Source organism: Podarcis tiliguerta, assembly GCF_965153285.1.
Source record: "Podarcis tiliguerta genome assembly, chromosome: 13".
Classification (NCBI taxonomy): domain Eukaryota; kingdom Metazoa; phylum Chordata; class Lepidosauria; order Squamata; family Lacertidae; genus Podarcis; species Podarcis tiliguerta.
The window spans coordinates 30329468-30351156 of record NC_139546.1 but is presented as its reverse complement, the minus strand read 5'-3'; the positions used below and the strand labels follow the sequence as shown (position 1 = coordinate 30351156).

Sequence of the window (21689 nt, the reverse complement as noted above, 5' to 3'; positions counted from 1 at the left end):
GATGCAGGCCAAGCTGAAATACAGAATGGGGTAGGGTTGAATTGCCTAGCAATTATGTGAAATCTAAACAATACATCGGGGAAAATACTGGGAACAGTTAATTATCATTGTTAGGGGTAACACGCACAAAAAGCTTACTGCATTTCTGTGCTATAATTTTATTAAAGTACAACTTGCCTGATGATGAGGATTCCTTTTGTGGTGGCTCTCTTCATCCCTATTTGCACACATGCGCAAAGAAAAGCAAAACTTCACACCCAACTACCCATAAAGGAAGCATTTCTCGTGTTTCTCTGTGTTTCCACCTCACAGCACCAAGACAGGAATGCCAACTCTGAAGGTATTGCTCACGTACTCAATTGTTCTTATTGGCAACGTGCAAGTGCCTGTACTTGTCACAAAGAAAGTGATGTGGCAAAGAATTTAACTATCTCTAAAAATGGACTAGATATGATTTCAGTACTTACCGACCAGTTTTTGCCAAATTCTGCTTCCATTGACAGGCTGCCTCTATAACACCATTTTGTGTCCATTAATTTTCAGCCACCTCAGGTGGCAGGGGGGTAGGGAGGTAGAAAGTTTGAGAATCCTTATGAGAGCACACCCTGCTTCAATATAAGTTACACCGTGGTAGACACTAACTTTATACCTTGGCTCTGAACGAGTGACACCTGTTTTCTGCCCTGCTCATGCCAGTTCTTCTTTGCTATCAATTCTGGTAGATAGGGATGACGACAGTGTTACATAGAAATGTGTCGCTTGCCACACTGAATATGCAAAGTCCATTTTATAGCTCTAAAATGTGGCTTGTCATTGAAATGAGTTGAGAGGGTACATATTTGGAGAAAGCCCTTGAAACCCCACATATTAATGATTTCCAAATGCCATATTCACTACAGGAAGAAGCTGTATCAGGGTTCTCCTTAGATCACAACTCATTTTAAATGAGGAACAGTGCTTGGTATGCTTCCTTGACATTAAAAAATGACATCTGGACATGCATAAATATAGGATCCTTCTCCCCTTAAGGTTGTGATTTGACAGCAACAATCACAGGTAACAATGGCTCTCAAAGTGAATCATTCACAGTGGGATCAGGTGTTAAATAGGGTCGTGTTATTGCCCCAACTCTATATATTATTTTCATCGCCGTGATCCTACACTTTGTCGAAGGGAAACATCCAACTGGAGTAGAAATCATATATTGAACAGATGGAAAGCTCTTTAGTCTGAGTAGGCTGAAGACAAAGAGTAAAGTTACCCTAACTTCCATCATAGAGCTTCAGTATGCTGATGACAATGTAGTGTGTGCACACTCAGTAGATGACCTCCAAACCATCCTAAATAGCTTTGCAGAAGCTGACAAAAAGCTTGGCCTATCACCCAACATCCAAAAACCCAAAGTGCTGCACCAACAAGCAAAAACAACCCCTCTGCAGCGTCGCAAATCCAACTCAATGGTGTAATGTTGAAAAGTGTCGATCATTTCTCCTACCTGGGCAGTTATCTTTCCACAAGGGCTGACATTGATGCCGAAATCTGCCTGAGCTCTGTGAGTGCAGGTTTCTCCTGATTGAACTGCAGAGTGTTTGAGGACCAGGACATTCGCAGAGAAACCAAAATGCTTGTTTACAAAGCTATTGTACTACCAACCTTACTGTGCTTCAGAAACATGGGCCACTTATAGATGTCATCTCCAACTCCTTGAAAGATTCCATCAATGGTGTCTCCTAAAAATTCTACACATCATTTGGGAAGACAGGCAAACTAATACCAGTGTACTGGAAGAAGCAAAGATTACCAATGTCGAAGCAATGATTCTGCAACATCAACTTCATTGGATTGGTCATGTTGTGCGGATGCCTGATTATCGTCTTCCAAAGAAGCTGCTCTATTCTGAACTTAAAAATGGAAAGTGTAATGCTGGTGGTCAACAAGAGGTTTAAAGACTGTCTCAAGACAAATCTAAAAAAATGTAGTATAAACACTGACAACTGGGAAACACTGGCCTGCGAGCGCTCCAATTGGAGAACAGCCTTTACCAAAGGTGTCATGGGCTTTGAAGACACTCAAACTCAGAATGAAAGGGAGAAATAAGCTAAAAGGAAGGCATGCTTGGCAAACCCTCACCATGATCATCTCCCGCCTGGAAACCTACGTCCCAACTGTGGAAGGACGTGTGGATTCAGAATTGGCCTCCACAGTCACTTACAGACTCACTGTTAAGACCGTGTTCATGGAAGACAATCTTACTCACCTACAAGTGGTCGCTGAAGAAGAGATTTTCAGTACTGTATCCTGTGGGGAAAAGGCAACAGGAAGCTGCAATTCTGTGCTCACTGACTTGAAAGTAATATTAATTAAATTCAGTGGGACTCAAGTCCGAGGAAATATGAGCAGGACTAGGCTATAGGTGAATTTTCCTTTAAACACCACTTTAGGAAATGGCTGTAGTTCTCTGCATTGCCAGCTCGGGGAGCCACAGAACTGGTACATAGCACTCTATACTGTATGTGTGAGAGTAATTTTCTGTTTTTCCTTTTGGTGCATCTGACAGTTGCAGCAACTACCTAGTCAGTTTCTTAGGCGGTGTAGCAGTTGAACATTGTGGATTTCAGACCCTTCAAACATCAAAGCTGACTTGTTGCATAGTTGGCCAAGAATGTGTGAAGCACTTTCCATTGTTGCTGCTGTTGCTGCTGCTGCTGTGGCGGCATTCAGGAGAATTTTAGCAAACCCATTATGATTTACATTTAACCTGCTTTTTGACCATCTTGAAAGCACCTAAGAAGGGAGAGAGAAACTAGAAAGCAAGTATGATGTGGGCAATAGCAATAGGACTTAGGAGAAATCTGTGTTCAAATTTCTTTATTGTTGTGATGTCTGGTCACCACTTTTCAGCATAATAAATTTACCTTGCAGGTTTCTTTTGAGGATAAAAATGGGAAAGGGGGAGACCACATACACTTAAGAACCTTTTTCTAGAAATATTACTTGAGGGAAAGTTGATATGAGAACGTAGAAAAATAAAAACAGAACATTAATTCTGATTCCTAAAGTAAATTAAATATAATTATTACACAGTAAGGAAATAATTAATTTTTTCAGCTTTGGTAGGCTCAGTGTGCTTGTATAGCTAATGTATGCATATATAGTCATAACTTCAGTCTCCCAAAAGAGCCAATGAGGTTCTTCTTGCAGGCTTTCCATAGGCCTCTGTGATAACCGGATGCCTGACTAGATACGTTTTTAATGTTATTAGCGTGTTCCGTGTTCCTAATGACAGGTCTCCTTTGGAAGCTTATTTCACTTTATGTTATCCATGTTTTTGTATACGTAGCCACTATATAACAGTGGTTTCATTTTCAATACGGTCAAGCACTAATGATACTTTAGTGTTTTCCTAGAAATGCTACAAGCGCTCAGATTCCAGTAATACAATACTGTGAGGTCAGCCAGTATTTTTAATCCCAATAGTGCAGATGAGGGTCTGAGGCCTGTCTGAGGCCACACAGCAAGTTCTGGTTGACCTGAAATTCAAACTGGGATCTCATGCTCTGAATAACCATTGCTAGAAGCAGAGGCTACAGCACATTGTGAAGACAGTGGTGGTTTTAGCAAAATCATCATCATCATCAACAACAACAACAACAACCCACAGTGTGCCACATAAAGTCACTGGTTTATCTTGGTCTATACATGACACTAAAACTCCAGCTAAAATACCAGCTGAGTGTTGATCCCCTCATTACTGTGCCAGGATAATGACCAACAGAAAGCACCCTTGCCAAGGTAAACAGCGCCCAAGTCTGCAGCTGTTGCCTGGAGGTTCATTAGGCAGGAATGTGCCACCCGCCAGCTGGATGGGCTCCAGAGCAGCAAGACTGACGGTTAAGGAGGATCAGTCATGGAATGGAACAATGGGCATCATAATGGGTCCAGTTCCTGACCCATCCTGGACCCCCCCCCCCCCGGGATGGAAGCTGCATGAGCCATCTTTGGCTATGGCAACGGAACAATCCTGACTGTAAAGGAGCAAAAGTGTTTATAGGGAGGGGGTTGCCATGGCTGCAGGCTCCAGAGATAACTGGCCTGGATAGTTCACAGGTCGGTGACCAACCTGGGTGAGTTTATGTAACCCACATCAAAGATGGAGGAGGTGAGGCAATATTAATCAAATGGAGTTATAAACCTCCTGATTAATTAGGCACGGTGGTATCAAGCTGGGAGGTTTCTGACAAGGCTCACACCCTAAGGTGCAGCTCAGGGCTCAGGAAAGTCTTCAATTCGGTTGGGAAGATGTTATACACTGCCCACCAAGTCGCTTCATCAAATAACAAAAAAGAACCCTATTTCCCATACTTTGGGCAAGACCCAAACATACACATTGGATTGTGATGTGGTAGACCATGTTGTGGGGATTTTTTTAGGTGTCTTGCTTGTTCACATGTAAAGTGGTGCAAGTGGTGGGGGTTTGAGTCCTACTTTTCTAGAAGAAGAGGTGCTGAAACTCACCATTAACACCTGCCTCATTCTCTTAGAATGGCAATGGCACCCACCTGAGAGGTGTCAGAACTGAATCCCAGCAAGCTCCAGCTGAAAAAAAGCCCCCCACATGGGAGAGAGGAGCTAAATTTCTCTCTTCCTGCATCTTACCTTTCCACTGTTGATTGTTTCAGGCACTTTGCTCCCTTTTCCACCTCCAGTAACTGAAGAAAAGGAGAAAAACACCTGGAACAACTGACTGTGAGGTGCTAAGATGCAAGAGGGGGAAAGGTTTAGTGCATGAATGGCTGGTGCTCAGCCTGCGGGGTGTTTGTTGGACTACGGCTCCCATCATCCCTCCTGACCACTGGCCATAATGGGACGTGGAGCCCAACAACATTGAAAGCAGGGCTCCCTCAACCTCAGCCCTCCAGATGTTTTGAGACTACAATTCCCAGCATCCCTGACCACTGGTCCTGCTAGCTAGGGATCATGGGAGTTGTAGGCCAAAAACATCTGGAGGACCAAGGTTGAGGAAGCCTGATTTAGAGGGCCATTGGATCCCTATCCCGGTTCAATGGATTTCTCCTCCAAGCTTTTCTGTAAAAACAGCAACAGCATTAACAGCCTTGATATGTGAATGATGTCCCTTTCATGCGTAATTTTACATACTGAAGCTGGCACTGGAGGGGTAAAATTTCCAATTCCCTCTTGAATCTGCCCCCTGAAGCAACTGTTGTACTTTCCTTCCATTAGTTTCCATAACACCATTACTTAATGGTATTATGGATGGGAGGGGGAGAATGCTCTGTCGATGGCAATGTGTTTTACTTCACTTACTCCAAATCGCCTTGTGAGGGGTGGGATAATGTTATTTTGAATGCTCGTAAGCCTGTCCTGCTGCATATGAGGGAGCTGTTTCTGAGCAGGGCTCTGGACTTCTGCCCCCAAATCTTGCCCTGACAGCACATCTGACAAGCCCCACTAAGGAGGAGAAGTTATTGGCCGTTTTCTAGCATTATGCTCCCGGACAGGCAGTAGTGCCTGCTGAAAAAGCTGAGCTCTGCACACCAGGAGAACTTTTCCTCCGCTCCTCTCTTTGCCCCCTTCTCTCCAAGAGCACTAAAGAATTTCAGCGAGTGACTCTCTATGGAAACCCAGACCAAACAAACAGCGCGCTACCCACCTGCCTGTGTAAGCCCCCCCCCAGCCCTTCCCCAGAGGGAGTTTATTGCATTTGTACATCAGTAAGCCACCACTGGCAAAGGGCAAGCCACACGCTAGGCAAAGGCTGCCAAGGAATAAGCAAAGGTCAGGACAAAAATCTGTTCAGGGAAAATACACATATCAGCAGGCCCTTTTGCAGAAGGCTTCCTGTTGATGCACATCAGGTAAATAGATCTAGTGAGAAGGGGTACTCAATTCTAAGCTTTCAGGGTTCATCCTCAACATTGCTTAACAGTGGCTGTGTACGCATCAAAGTGTTGATGTACACATCAGTCACGCGGATCCGATTTTTCTGCATGAGCTTTTGTGCATGTTCATCTACACATGACTGTTTTCAGTTGAACACTATCTCCATGTTTCCCATCCACCACAGGAGCAAACTCCCAGGGGCCAAGGGGTCTTTGGCCTCCCTAATAAAATAGAGTTGATGGGCATTGCCATTCAAATGGTATGCATGCACTGTGTCTTGTGATCAATTATGCTGGGCATGGCTTACCTGACCCCTCTCCCAATATTTTATTCAAGTTGGTACTCCTGCCATCCACTCTAATAGGTAGTCCTTGATGGGATATATTTGTGCAGATATATTGTGTGAAATAGCAACTGCATAGTTGCCATATAACATCACCAGCCTTATTCTTCATTACGCAAAGTAGCCCTTACTGTCTAGGTTTTTGTATGGCCTGGTATTTGATGGGCAATGGCTATTCCAAACTTCTGGAATGTGTCACACCCAGATGACTTGGGTGGAGATGCAAAGGGACACTTTGTGCAATTTGAATTTAGCCAGGGGAAAACAGCATTGCTAAAAAGTACTTGGCTGGCAAAAACAGTTTCAGGGTACGGCACTGATGCTTCTTTGGGGCTAGCGTTGCCAGCCTCTGTGACTGCTTTCTTATTTATTTTATATACCATTTATATGCCCAAATGCTAGTAAGTGGTTTACAACTATAAACATAATTAAAATGCAGAAGAACATTAAAACACCTTGCTTGCATGTTCAGCCTGTGAAGAAATAGATATTGCAGTATGTTGTCCTCTAGTGGAAACTACTGCATCCTTGTCAAAGCTGCCTTAGAACTTCCCATGCCTTGCGGAAGTGAGAAATGTGAAGCAATTGCGTGATATTTTTGGTTATATTTATGTAACAATTATAAACTACCAACTTTGAAAAAATATCAAGGTAGTACATAAAATTGTAAAATATAGAATGACCAACACCGAATCAAATTACATTCAGGTCCCGCTTTCTGAATGCTCGCTATGTGAAAATTCACAAGGAATTTGTACCCAAACCTTACCATACATACCACCAATTCAGATATCCAAACAGCTGAATCCCTTACTTGTTTGTGCTTTGCTGGTCAGTGTCAGCCATTTTCAGGCTTAAACCTGCCAGGGAGAAAATAGGGAGGGAGACCAGACAAATCAGGGAGCAGGAGAGATCAGACAAAGCAGCTTTCCCTTTGTCTCTCATTTGATGGTTGGCTGCAGCTGTTTCAGGAAGAAACCACGGAGGGAGTGAGGAGGGATATTGGACAAATCACAAAATAGAAATGTTCCTATAGGAAAGAATGGAAATTGTCAGCTCGTTAAGCAAACACTTATTTCCTGGGAATGCATTGTGCTTGGAAAGTGGGACCCTTGTGTCAATAATATGAAACAGAAATGGGCAGATCAGGATTCTTTTGATGATCCTTAGATGTTTCTGATTCACAAACAATTGGTGATAGCAAGCCATTTTGTCTTCCTCTTTGTGCTTCAATATTATGAAAATGTAAGAATGTATTTCTGAAGCCCCCATTGGATGATTTGTAGTGTCACACCATACCCCTGGATTTGCAAAAAGCCAGGGAGGGATAGAGGAGCAAAAATGAAGGCAGGTTGTACAATACTAGTGGCCATGGCATGGGAGCAGGAAGGGATGGAAACTGAGAGGGGGGAAATGGTGGTTTGGATACATGGCAGAGGTTTAACTAAAGTGAGAGTGGAGAAACACTGAGCACCTTTAAACAACAGGAGTTTGAATAAAGCAGGAAGAAATGGAGGGGGAAATGGCAATACTAAATGGCAGAGGCTTGAGAAAGAGGTGGCAGTTTAAAACAAGGTTTGAGCAAGAAGGGAGCTGCGAAAGACTCTGTTGTGTTAGTTTTTTGGTGTTAGTTTTTAAGCCTCAGTGTCTCTCCATCCCTGCTTTTCTCAATCTTTTGCATTATTTAAGTACAGTGAGATTGTGGGAGGGGCCCCCAAATTGGTAAGACTGGAAAAAAGGAACTTATAGAAACCTGTAGCTTTAATAAACCTGTAGCTTTAAGAAAATGCCAAAAAAAGCTTAGAAACTGCTAAAAAAGCTTTTGTTATGCAAGCGCCCTTTCCCATGGGAAGAGAAGAAGCTAACATTTTTTGTCACAGAACATATGCAGCTATACGTGTAGGTTCAACAAAGCACAATCGGTTTTGCTATAAAAATGTAACACAATGTTACTATATGGAGGCCATATATATGAGAGCAAAACAGCAGGTGCTTATGCTAAGCTTGCGTAAGTGCACTAACATGAAACGTATCCAACAACTAGAATGAGGCAATGGGAAAATGATTAGAGAAAATTGAAATGTTTTCTGTAAAAACTTATATCACCCCCAGGCCGCGGAGTCACGGTTGCAGCTTTTGCGGAGTGATCCGACTGTAACCTATTGCTTGGAAAGTAATAAATCAACGGACTCTTTATCTCCTCCCAGCTCCTGAGTTTTATTGGCCTCAGACTAGGAGTTTTTAATAGCCTTTGAGGGCTTGCAACAAGATGAAAGAGACCTTGAAAGATTGGAAGCCTGTTTTAAATTTCTACCTCTTCTATTCCACAGCTCTCAAATATTCCATAGTACTATGCCATAATCATATATTTCACTCCTGGTATCATGTGTTGTCTTCAGCATCAAGTTCCAGCTTCAGTGTAGTAGTTTAAAACAGATACTTTGTCAACAAGCAAACACCCATGTATGTCCAACATCCATCAACTGGACTTAACATTTTCTAACTGAATAAGCTAACTGACAGGATTGCTCTTAGCTAAGTTTCTATTCATTCTATTCTAATCATCTTAAAGATGCAGTGATTTATATCAGCATGGGGTGGGATGCCCAAAGGGAGTTGCAGATTATGAGAGGAGGAGGAGGCATGGAAATTGAGGGTGGTCTGCCCGCAAGGGAGACTTGAAAAAAAGAGGAAGAGCTAGGGAAAGGAGGTGAAGGCAATTGCGTGTGTGTGAGCCTGTGTGCATGCGCACAAATGGGACTGCACAACTCTGGAAGGTGTGGAAATGAGAGATCTCTATGTGCAAGGTAGAGTTGGGGCAAGTAAGGAGGGCTGAGAGAAAAAAAATAACGAATGAGGGTGCAAAGCAGGTTGCAAAAAAAGGAGGGAGCAGGATGCATGTGATTGGGTTGAAGATGAAAGCAGGGGCATGAAGGGGTCTGCAGAATAGGAAAGTAGCTTCATAAATAAGTGGAAGAGAAAAGGGTGTTTAGTAGTTGCAGTGGGTGGGAGGAGGAAGATGCAGGGTGGTTTTTGTGCGGGGGTGGGTGCACAGAAGGAAGAAGGGAAGAGGCATGGACATGGAGGTGAAGGGGGAAATGGGTACAAAGTGGGACTGCAGAATTGAAAAGTGGCTTCGGAAATGGGGTTGGGCAAGTGCAAAGCAAGGGAAGCTCTAGGGGTTTGGTGTGGGAGGAATGATGGGAGTTAGTGAGCAGAGTGAGCTGGTGCACAGCCCCTAGTAAGTTATATATTATCTCTTAGGCTTAGTGCTTGTCACCAATAATTATTATTTGGTTTGATGTGCTCTGGAATGGGTTGTAGGCTGAGGCTGGGGCAGCAACCAGCTGCCTGGCAACTTATGAAAAGATGGATCTCTAAGGGCACAGTGGCCTTTCTCCTCTGGCCTGATACACTTTGTCTCATCAAAGCTCAGCCACCACCGGGCCTTTGAAGAGCGAGAAGAGAGAAGCACTTCTTTCCAGGAACATCTGGGACACATAGACATATGCGTAGAAGCAGCTGGGCAAGCGTAGGTAAAAATAACCTTGTTAAGTGGCTGCTAATCCTGCCCCATGGAACTGCCTGGACTCCAGAGCCCTGACCTTTTGGGGCAGAGAAGAGATGAGAGGGGGTGGCTTGGCCGCCTTCCCTATTTATGCGACTGGACTGAACCAGATGGGAAGTGGCTGCTATAAAAGGCTCTATGAGGATCTCCACGTGGCAGGTCCCAAACAGACAGACAGACAGCAAGTCAGTCAACAAAACACTCTGAAAGGAAGAAGCACAAGTGCCCCAGCGCCATTGTGGCAGGTAAGTGTGTGTCTTAGAGGCCTGGCAGGTAGGTAAGCCTAAAGGTTTAGAGTGCTCTTTGCAATTCCTGTAACTGTAATTCAGGTGCAAAACTGACAGGCTAGGGCGTGCATTTGACTTTGACTGTGTAATCAGAAGCATGTTCCACTGAATTCAAGACTTACTCCTATGCATGAGATTGCAAGCTAAGTAACTTTCTCTTGCTTTATACCCTGCACCAAGGGAGGAAGACATATAGAGCCACTTGCAGAAAAATATATTTTTTATAGGCAGTGCTATTTTTCTAGAAAATGAGGTGCTGGAACTCACCATGAATGTCTCCCTTGTTCTCTTATAATGGCAACAGCATCCACTTGAAAGGTGTTGGAACTGAATTCTGGTGAGTTCCAGCTGAAGAGAAGAAAAAGCCCTGATTATAGGAATGCTTTTGTGTTGTGTGAAGCTAAAACATCCTTAAGTTATTCCCCACCCCCGCCATCCCAGTTTCAGCTAACGTAAGAGGTATTGAAACCGAAACACAGCTGCCTGTTAATCAAACTCTCTGCCCCCTGTGTTTCCGCCAGATCCCAAATATGTGAGCACCAGTTGTGGTTGCTCTGTGAACAAAAGCACTCTGCACACTGTTAGAGGTGCTCCTTTCTTTACACTCTCCAAGTCAGAACTCGAGCATCATAAACCTTTTTGCAATCATCCCTCATCTGGCACAGGACACTGCACTGAGTGTCATTTTGTGACTTGCTCCACCAGAGTTGGGCAGCATCTGGCTGTCCTTCAGAGGCAGCTGACGCAAAGCCCAATACCTGGGGTGTCTGGTTATGTAAACACTCTGGTGTCATCATTTCTGATTCCATGCCAAAAAACGGAATCATTGCTCTCACATGGCAATACATGCTGTTTCGGAATGACCAAGGCGTAGCAGGAGCAAGGAAGTGCGGGGAGGGGAAACGTCATGTTGGGTAACAAATGACCCCACTTTCTATAGGAAGGAAGGGACCACCTGCAGTAGTGAAATAACATAATTACGGTCGTCTTGCGCTGTCTGAACCTATCAAGGTGAATGGGCAATTCTGCAGGCTTTATAGTATTGCAGGCCTTTCCCCCTGTGTTATGCAGTATGGTCCATTTTTATGAGAGTTTGTTTCATGGAAATGGCTATTCCTAGATCTACTGTTTATTTCGGAAGGCACAGGAAAAATGCCTCTCCAATTATTTCTGTCTCATTGGGCCTTTTGCCTTCAATGCAGAAGGGTGACGCCTGCCCCAATTCCTGCTATGCATTTTAGTCACCTGGCACCAACAAAAAAGTGTACATGCAGGAGGGTACATTGGCAGTTGGCCAGTGTCTTTTTGCATTCACCCCAAGTCTCTTCTGTCTCTCCTCCTGAACAGCCATGAAGCTCGTCTCTGGTGACATCGCAAAACGACTTGAAGAGATGGTGTTGTTGACTTCTCAGAACCTGCCCCAGGTGGAGGTGGCTTCGAGTTACACTGTCCTCCGAGAGCTTGGCAGTGGCTCCTATGGGCATGTGTTGATGGCAGTCCACCAACGCCAAGGTAGGTCAGAACCCAAGTCCCCATGCACTGTGCTAAACCGGCGTAGCATGGGGACTCGCTTCCATGGTGCTGGAAATTGTGTCTGCACAGATGCAGATGCCAGAAATTGCGTCTGCGCAGATGCCGAAAAACGTGGGCACGCTCGCTCAAGCGCACATGCAATCTGGCCCACGGAGGGATCTCTGCTGGAGTGAACTGGCCCAGGCGAGGTAAACCTTGCCAACCCCTGGTGTAAGATATGTGTGTAAATCAGTCCATGTTATTCTACCTGAAGGAAGGGGCTGAGAAGGTTCTTCTAGATTGTTGGTGAAGTGGCCGTTAGAAAGTGTCAGTTGAATAGATTTCTGGGGTGAGAGTGGAGAGTCCATCTAAAGAGAGCTAACAGGATCCTTTCTGAGGAGAACAGAACTCATCCGTTCCCAGTTCTGGGAAGCTTGCATTCTACTCTGAAGAAATGTAGCTCTGTCTCCTGAAAATGAAGAAATACCAACATCTCTTTTTTTGCTAGTCTACACAACACAAGGAAATGTAATTGCCACTTCCGTTTTCGGAGAAAATAGGGGATGTTGTTATACCTGCAGAATGGTGAACGTAGTCTCCTATTATCTTTGAATTATTCTCTCCATTATTGTTTCAAGGGTGATTTTCAAGAATTGGGATGGACCCTAACTCTCTAGTTGCAATTTTACTCTAATCCTGTACTTGCTTACATCATTGGGATTTATTTCTGGTACTGAGTAGACATATATAGGATTGCTCTGTAGATCCTTCTAAAATCAATGGGAAATGAAGTCATGGTTGATTTGTCTGGTTGAAATAAGTTATACTGGATCTAAAGAAGCATCATTTAAATCAATAGCATGTTGTTGTTTTGCTGAAAAGAATTGTGTTCGCTTTTGTACCACGAGAACAAAATGTGAGACTAGCTTGTTTGATGTGGAATGTCCTTGGGGGGCACTCAAGTCCTTTATACTGTATTTTCTCCTCTCTTTCGGGGGCCAAGGGTCTCTTGGCTGACTCCCGATTGCCATTGTTTTGTGGGAGGGATCCAAGCACATTTCATAAATTTAGTTTGGCACATTTAGGTGGACTGAAGCATTCTGTTGCCCTAGCACTATAAATCCACTTTAAATAAGAAACAGACTTTTTCCCACTATGAAAGTGGCAGGGAAGAACATTGGAGAGTGTAGAATAAAAGAACAATTAATGGGAAGACTGATAAGGACTCCATAAGCAAATCAAGATTAATGCAGAATAATTGCTCATTGTCCTATAACAGCCCTGCAAACAAATCAGCACAAATGCTTAGTACGTAAAGATCAGACATAGTCTAACCTCCATGTAAGCTTTGTGTCAGCAAATCAGGATGAATGTTTAATAAACTGGTCATCTGGAGGAACCCCTTATCTTCTCTCTTGCAGGAACACCCATGGCACTGAAATTTGTACACAAGAAGGCTACAGAATTGCTAGATTTCGTGAATGAATACTGCATTGCGCTGACTTTGGGGGCTCATCCCTGCATTGCCACTGCCCTTGGGATTGCTTTCCAGACCCCCAAACACTACGTCTTTGCACAGGAGTTGGCTTTGGCCAGTGACCTCTTCTCGCTCATGGTGCCACAGGTAACAAACCCACCAGGCATGGACACAGACCACTTATGCCTTCTGTAGTTGGCAGCTTCCCACCCCATTCCATGTTTTTCGAAAAGATATGGTGGGGGAGAAAGATGTGAGAGAATGGAGTTTCTTTGCTTGTATGCTCCTTTCCCCGCTACTCCCAAGTCATTTCAAATCATGGAATAGTACCAAGCTGGTTTTCACTGCCAGGACTACCTGTAGTAATAAGATTGCCTATGAGTTGCAGCTGATTACTCTGTTGGTTAAATCTGCATATAGGTCAAAACAATATCTCTGAAGCGAGAAGCATGCTGTCCTTAGTTTTCAGCAGAAAACATCTTTTAATAAGAGGCATTCCTCCTGCATGTGACGGGACAATGCTTCTTCGAATATGGTACTCACCATATGTAGTTTTTATAAACACTTGTATTTTTTGCATTTTTAGAAAAGTCTTCTGCTTGTTTAATCAAGTGGGCTTTTTAGTCAAAGGTACAGTTGAGCTTTCTAATTACTCTTCATGCTTGAGAAATTAGAAACATATTTTAAAAGCTTCCCTGCATGCTGTCTTTTTAATGTGATACCAAACGCAATATTACAACACATGATCACAGAAACACAAGATACAGCCAGCCTTACAAGTGCATATGCACTGTTTTCTTCCTCATCGGCTCCTTTTCAAGTTGCTTTCTGGAAAGCTGCCTGAGAGCGAGTGCTCCAAAAGACTAGATAGAGTGCATCCACTCATCTTGACTTAGGCAATTGAGCTGAATGGAAGTTGTTAATGCAAAGGGGATCAATCATGAACCTCGAAAGAAGACCCCAAGCATTGTTGTTTGTTGTTTAGTCATTTAGTCGTGTCCGACTCTTCGTGACCCCATGGACCAGGGCACGCCAGGCACTTCTGTCTTCCACTGCCTCCTGCAGTTTGGTCAAACTCATGCTGGTAGCTTCGAGAACACTGTCCAACCATCTCGTCCTCTATTGTCCCCTTCTCTTTGTGCCCTCAATCTTTCCCAACATCAGGGTCTTTTCCAGGGAGTCTTCTCTTCTCATGATGTGGCCAAAGTATTGGAGCGTCAGCTTCAGGATCTGTCCTTCCAGTGAGCACTCAGGGCATATAACTGCCCTAAGACTTCCCACAATATAATCTCTCCCTGCTTGAGCACACTAGAGAATGGGGTTGGGCAATATATCATCCAAAACCAGTTTGAATCCATATTGTGATATTAGTTCCATAATTTTTGACCTGAAAACATATTATGAATCATGATGTGTTTGCGTGCTATGCAAAAATCATGAGGTGGGAAAACCCATGATGCCAGCCAATGCCTCTACATACACTTCAGACATTGTGATATATCACAATGTTGAAAACCAGGTATCCCTCAGCTCTACTCTTCATCTCTACATAGTTTCATCCTTATTTCAGACATTGTGATATATTGGTATATCACAATATTTAGCTGGTGATATATCATGATGTTGAAAACCAGTTAGCGCCTAGCCCTACCAGAGAACTGAGGAATGGAGCCTGGAGATGTTTCTACCTTCAGGGAATTTGTGTGGCTGCACACATGACTTTCAGCTCTCCCTTTCTTCCTCCAGGTTGGTGTGCCTGAGCAGCGGGTCAAGCGCTGCGCCCTGCAGCTTGCCAGTGCCCTTGAGTACATGGAAACGAAGGGGCTTGTGCACCGCGACGTCAAGCCAGAGAACGTGCTGCTGTGTGACCCGGAGTGCCGCCGCATCAAGCTGACTGACTTTGGGCTGAGCTGCCCGCGAGGCCGGGCCATTGAGGCTTTGCCAGAGAGCCTGCCATACACGGCCCCCGAGTTGAGCATGCTGGGCCCCAAAGCTCGTTTGGAGGCCCAGCCCAGCCTTGACACATGGTCCCTGGGAGTACTGCTCTTCTGCGTGCTAACCGGCTACTTCCCCTGGCTCACAGCTGTACCCGCCGACCAGCACTACCGCAGCTTTGTCTGCTGGCATCGCAGCCCCCGCTTTTCCCCACGTCCACCCCATTGGGGGCGTTTTACTCCCCAGGCATTGGAGATGCTGCGGGGACTGTTGATGCCCAACGCGGCTCAGCGTAGCCCAGCCAAGGAGGTGATGAATTATATCAAAGTGCCTTGGTTGCTCCCAGAGGCCCAGAGCTGTGTTCGGCCTAGCAGAGATCTTCTTGGCACCAGCCGGCGCTGCTAATAATCTAGGCCATATGTGTGAAGCACGGAGGGGTGGCACCAATCCCAAACCTAGCTTTAGCCATTGAGGGACCAAAGGCACCATGCACATCACCAAACCAAAACACCTCATTGTTCCTGAGGGCAAAGAGAACGCACAGTCAAGCTAGGGAAACGGGGGGGCGGAGGGGGGAGACTGTTATCCTCAGAAAACAGAGCAAGCTGCCAGCAGGGCAGGGCAGGAAAAACTTTAGGGAATCATTCCTCTCCCACATATGTGATTTTCGTCTTAGGAGGGTCGTTCTCCAGTCCCAATTCTGGATCAGAGATTCAAAAGACTTGATTTCAGTCCCTCCTGGGTCAATAACTGGGCACCTCATTGAATGGAAAGGAACCAAATAGACTTACATCTAAAAGGCAACGAAACCTTGGTGTCTGTCACTCACCCTGAATTATAAGAAATGGGGGTGGACTAAAATTATGTGTGACTAGATTGGGAATGAGGGGCCAACAACAATGGTCAGATTTACGAGACTTCTGTATGGTTGTCAATCATGGTGACCACAAAGTCTGCAGATGTGACAATGGACATTGCTGAGCAGTTAACGCTGCTCTTTGTGCTCTTTCCAGCCACCATGGATGGACTGTCTCTTGACAAGTCATATCCAGTGGAGAGAGAGAATGATGCAGAAGAGATGTAAGGAGCAATTTGATCTTTGACTGGCAGAGTCACCAAGGAGACGATTTGGAGGTCTAGAATTGGTGGGTCTAGCAATGTTTTGCTGGAAAGCCGCCCAGAGCGGCTGGGGCAACCCAGTCAGATGGGTGGCATATAATTAAGAGCATTAGTAGTAGTAGTATTGCCTACCTATATGCTTGTTTATATGCTGCTGTAATACCCATTCAGCTTGTACATTTGTAAATAAAGAAATTATATTATGAAAACAATGTATATAGTTGGTGCTCTCATTTTGCAAAGAAACGCATCCTGTAATGCAGCCTGCAATGGTGACCTCCAGCTGCTTTGAGCTACAAGTTCCATGAGTCTCAGCCAGCTAGGGCTGATGGGAGTTGTAGTCCAAAACACCTGATGGGCACCAGGCTGGGAAAAGCTGCTGTAATAGTTGACTCTGACTTCCCACTGCTTGGTGTAGCAGGAAACCCCCTCCCCCATCATTCAGTTTGTACAAACGTCACACACACTCACACTCACACACTACATACGCTACACTTCTGTTATAAATTCATAGAAAATCAAGCATACATCGGATTTGCACTGTTCCACTTTTATTTTACTCCATGAAGGAAAGACTACAAAATGGGGAAGGTTTGATACAGGGCGCCATAATCCCTTCACCATACCAGCACATCCACAGGAGCCCTGCCCAGTTGCTATGCCAACCCTGATGATCCCAGACAGAAGACAATCAAGATCACAAAGAACTTGCATATGGGAGTGGATTCAGCATGGACTGGAACAAAGGACAATGATCAGATCTTCCCTCAGGGGGCAGGAAACTGCGACTACCTTTTGTCTTCAGAAAATGACTCATGGGGAGGGGTAGAAGGGAACCAGCCAGGTGACAGGACACTCAGGTTACCACCACAACTCCTCCCTCAACCCCTCCTTTCTGTAATGTATGCATGATGTTTCTGGGGGTGGGTTTGACCTAGAGGATGGGAATTTCAAAAGTTTTTATAAGGTCTTGCACACCATTTTCTGTGTCTTTCCTCTCTTCTGCGAGTGAGGGGAACACCCTGTTGCAACAGTTCAATAAAGGCCAAGCCTACAGGCTGCTGATTTGCTCCAATTTACTCTGGTTGGTGTCTTTACTTTTTGTTCAAGGGAGCCCTCGGATTTTTCCGGTAACATTGGGAACTGGGGAGTGCAGAATTAGAGTTAGAACTGACAGCCAAAGATATGATGGGTACATTTGAATCAATACATGCCATTGATAGGTGTGCCCTCCAGCCTGGGCAACTGGCTTCTGCATTGCTTCAGGACAGACATTTCCTAAGGCAGTCTTAATGATACCCATGTTCACCAATGCCAATCACCAGGCAGGATGAGCCCTTGCCAACATGGCTGCTCTTCTGAGAGCGGGCTTATGGGCGGTGCGCTTTTGCTCTGCACCCCGAAGGCTTCCTGCCTTCTTGAACCGTGTGTCGCATAAGGCTCCATAGGCTTCAAAACATGAACATCCAAAAGCAGCTGTAACCGGAAACGATTAACAAGCAGCCAATTTGGCTTGGCCCCGGCGTCCTCTCACGCACCTGCTAAATATAACCCACAGCTGACGACAGACACAGTGGGTGGGTGGGAGAAAAATACTCCCACTCCACCCTATGCTTCCTCTTTGTTGATTCTCTAAAGGAGAGAGAGCTCACATTTGGGGTCTCAAGGCTTTGAGGAAGATTGCACAGCCCTTTCAAACAATCACCCTTTACAAATACATTTTGGTTTTTTGTATATAATTTTTGTTAAATTTTCTGTTTTACAATTTAAAATACTTATTTTTACTTCTGTAAGATATCAACGACTTCCCTTCTCTTTCCATGGTTCATTTTACATATCATAAATCCCTGCATATTTTGCAAAAAAACTATACCATTCAGTATTCCATTATTGCATCCATCAAAGCTTATTTACACTGTTGAATTTATCTTAATGCTGCCAACGTTTTCAGCTGTACACATTTGTTTCCCATATATTTAATAAACGTTTTCCAATCTTCTCTAAACATATGTTCTTCTTGTTCTCGTATTCTATATGTTAAGTCTGCAAGCTCTGCATATTCTGTCAACTTAAGTTGCCATTCTGTGGTTGGGACCTCACTTTACAAATAAGTGTATTTTTCTGTGTATAAGACCATATTTTTTCCTTTCAAATAATAGGCAAAAATTGTGGCCATCTTATGCATGGATAGCAGTGGGGGGACGGGCGATTGGTGCCAGCAGCCAGCAGAAGATTGGCAGCAGTAATTGGGTGTGTGATTGGTTGCTGTGGCAAGGTCTGCTGACGATTGGCTGCTCCTGCGGCAATAGGGCGGGCTATTTGCGGCAGCGGCGAGGAGTGCGCGCAATTGGCTGTTGTTGCTTTGTGTGTGCAGGTCGGCTTTTGGCAGTAGTCTTATATATGGGGGGTGTTATACACGGAAACATACCGTACATTTTGGATGTTTTTTTTAAAAGGTATATGTTAATGTAAAGTATATATATTCATTTGCTGAATTTAACTGGCTACTTTTGCAATTAATCAAACACTCGTAAAAAACAGGCCAATATTTTGATTAATCCACATAAATACAGGTGGTACCCATTCACACCCTTGTACACACACACTCTACATGTGGCTGCAACAGCAATCAACAGCTGATTTTGTATCAGCATATATTTAAATGAATTGAATGATGTGCAAATAAATATCCCAGGGTGGGGAAAGTGATGAATTTCTCTCTGTCCCACACCCATGGGCCATCCATTGCCAGTGTCACTGTGTCTCCTTCAGCTGCACTAAAATATATTATTTGCAAACTGGGGCTGGCAGACACTGGAGAGAAGAGTGACATGAGGGAGTCATAAAACTGTCAGCCCCAGGAGTGAATTACTGGAACTGGCAGGGCAGGGAGAGTTATGTTCAAAACATAGTAAACTAAGTAAAGCTGAGTAAAGCCACTGGCTGGTTTTAAATGTACCCAGATAATTTTTGTTCTGCCACCAGGATGATGGACGTGTCCCCGCCCTTGGCTCACACCAAACTCAGCTTCAGTTTAAAATGTACAGCTTTAGAGAAAGTGTCAGATCAGTGGGATCATAGGTCTTCATTTAGGACTTATCTACACTTATTTTTTGCCCCACTCTTTCCAGGCAAAGGTCCACGCTTAAAAACTCAAGTCCAAGTGTCTGTCCTTCCCCTCCCCAAGCTTTCCCTGCTGAAAGCTGCTCTTTAGTGCTCAACTGGAGCAAATGTCAATTTGGGTTTTCCGCACATTGCTATTTGATCCAACTGAGCTTTAAAAAGCAGGTTTTCATAGGGAAAGTTCCAGTGCAAAAAAGGGAGGGGGCACTCGGACATGGAGATTTAAAATGTGGACTGTGGCTGCAAAGAGTGAAGGAAATGTAAGTGTGGATAAGCCCTTAGTGAGGCAGGACTTACAAGTGTCCCAACCCAAGCTGGATTGGAACACTTGCATCACCACAATTTTCTATTTTGTTAGTTTAAGGCTGTTATTTTTAAGAGAAAGACAGAGCAAATAGCTAAGGAAAACAGGCCTCCTGAACTGTTAAGTGCTGTGTAGAAAATAAAAATTCAGTTTTTTCTTACAAATGAATATCAACCTATTACCAAAATCTAAACAACCGTATTTGAGTATTTCTATTTATATCATACTGATATGTGTTATGGGCGAGGAGTCAGCTTCGCCTGCTGAACAAGCAGCCTGAAGGGGGAGAAGGTGGAGGGACTCCACCTGCAGCTCATCAGCTGTCAAGGGCACAGGGGAGAAGGTGCTGATGAGAACCAGCAGGCTTCAGCCTTCTTAAGCAGAGCTTCCAGCAGCAGTCAGAAGCTGTTAACAATGCTTGTAGTTCCTGGTCCTACTTTGCTGCTTCTTGCTTGTCTTGATCCTTGACTCCCTGATCATCGGATTTCCTAATCCCTGGACCGTCTGACCACATGGATTGTGTTTGCCTGACTCTAGGACTGCACCTTACTTTGGATGCTGACTCTGCCCCCAGGCAAGTACGTGTCAGAGACAATTCTGATTGGCTGGCCTCCGACTCTACTAAGTTTTGCTCAGCAATGAGACTATGACAATACACCACTTCTTGGATGCGCAAGGGGCCTCAATGCACCTGATGAGAAAGAAAATAAAACAATAATAAATAAAATGTGAAAATCAATAAAAACGGCAACAGTTACATAAGTTATTATGCAGCAGCATAAAACAAATAATTCAGAACATAAAGCTATACTCAAATCTTTCTAGAGACTGGGATGAAACAGGTTAAATCAGATTGGACACCTGGGGAAGTATTATTATCTAACGAGAGAACACTTGATTACTTACAGGTAGAAGTTTATTGTGGAATTGAGGCTGCTATATCCCCTGAGTGGCAATATATTTGGTGTACAGCTTTGTAATATGTTGAATTAATTCTGAAATACTTCCAGTGGAAGCAATGATTTAAAATGCAAAACAGTGCAGAGGAAATACCAGACCACTTGTAAAAATACCAGTGTTTTTTAAAAAGCACATTAACATGCAGAGGAGCTCTCTTGCAAAATGCTTATTTGATATAGTAAAGACCATCCATGACAGCTTGACAAATTTTCTAAAGCTTCATCAAGATACAGCTGTTTTGTATAATGGCAAGTGAAGCGTAAGAAAGTGAATTCCTAAGGAGTGAGATCAACCTTAAAATTTCAGAGAACTGGCAAGTCTGTTTCTTTGCACATCACCTTCAAGGTATAGCAAACCATAATTGCCAACACCCAGATTCACAAACACCACCAACTTAGCAATGCTGCTGACACAGGAGCTCTCCCCATCATGCCTAGAAATTTGGACAACTCTTGAGATTATCAGCATTGAATAGCTGAAAATCATGGCTTGCCAGGGAGAGAGACCTGCACTATGAGATACATGGGACCACTCCATTAGCACCCTTGTAAAGGAGTGTCTGTGTTTTGGAGTCAAAAGATCACAATTTTGTTGGAGAGTACTGAATGTGCTTTGGTGTGTTAATCTTCCTGACCTTTAGACAGATCGTGGGGAGTTCTAATCCTCTGCGCCTTTAAAAGGCTCTTGGAAACTGATAGTTCAGGTGTGAAGATCGGAAGAGTGATTATCTTAATTGCAGGACTGCAAGCACCTGTTCCTAGAAGGAACTACTTCTTCAATAAACAGATTCTGATTTGTAGAAGTAATGGTCTAAGCTTTCAGTGACCAATAAACTGTAATTTTTTTACTGAGGTACCAGATTTAGCTTATAAACAAAAGTTGCCAATCCTACACAGGTGCCTAGGAAGCAGTCTCATCATTTGCTGTATTTGTTGTAGAAATGAGAGGACACATGATTTGGTGTGATGTTTTGTAAAGGTTGTAGGAAGAGCTGAATTCTGGAATTTATTTCCAATTCTCAGCTGCTGTTACTGTTCTACCTGAAACTTTCAATATTTGATGATTGATTGCATGTCACCAACATCTGACAGGTCAGTTGTCTTAACTGACTGGTCAAATACCAAATACAGCTCAGAGAAGAGGGTGATGGGAAAGCTAGA

General features: G+C 44.0%; 2 protein-coding genes across 6 annotated transcripts in view; one reads left to right on the top strand and one right to left on the bottom strand.

The window, feature by feature from the left end:
• Positions 1-21689, bottom strand: part of LOC310663438 (uncharacterized protein) — a 41103-nt gene that overhangs the window by 2851 nt on the left and 16563 nt on the right. The window contains exons 1-2 of one of the 5 annotated variants that reach the window (XM_083411271.1): positions 11415-11515; positions 10367-10447 (exon numbers count right to left, since the gene is read on the bottom strand). The exons of 1 other annotated variant lie outside the window; for it this stretch is intronic. In XM_083411271.1, the coding sequence (XP_083267397.1) occupies positions 10367-10447; positions 11415-11471 (138 nt within the window). In that variant the 5' untranslated portion in view covers positions 11472-11515. Of the gene's footprint in view, positions 1-177; positions 6896-10063; positions 10448-10734; positions 11516-14646; positions 16551-17277; positions 20251-21689 lie in introns of those variants that run through there. 3 more of the 5 variants (XR_014504488.1, XR_014504487.1, XR_014504489.1) reach the window with 3 other exon arrangements.
• Positions 9827-15582, top strand: LOC310663361 (serine/threonine-protein kinase SBK1-like). Its single transcript, XM_083411171.1, has 4 exons — positions 9827-10057; positions 11447-11611; positions 13033-13235; positions 14835-15582. The coding sequence occupies exons 2-4, from the start codon at positions 11449-11451 to the stop codon at positions 15426-15428; spliced, it is 960 nt and encodes a 319-aa protein (XP_083267297.1). The 5' UTR covers positions 9827-10057; positions 11447-11448; the 3' UTR covers positions 15429-15582.

Coding starts and splice junctions, on each gene's coding strand:
- LOC310663361 (XM_083411171.1), top strand. CDS start 11,449: ATGAAGCTCGTCTCTGGTGACATCGCAAAACGACTTGAAGAGATGGTG. Junction 11,612..13,032: donor GGCAGTCCACCAACGCCAAG/GTAGGTCAGAAC, acceptor TCTCTCTTGCAG/GAACACCCATGGCACTGAAA. Junction 13,236..14,834: donor TCTCGCTCATGGTGCCACAG/GTAACAAACCCA, acceptor TTCTTCCTCCAG/GTTGGTGTGCCTGAGCAGCG.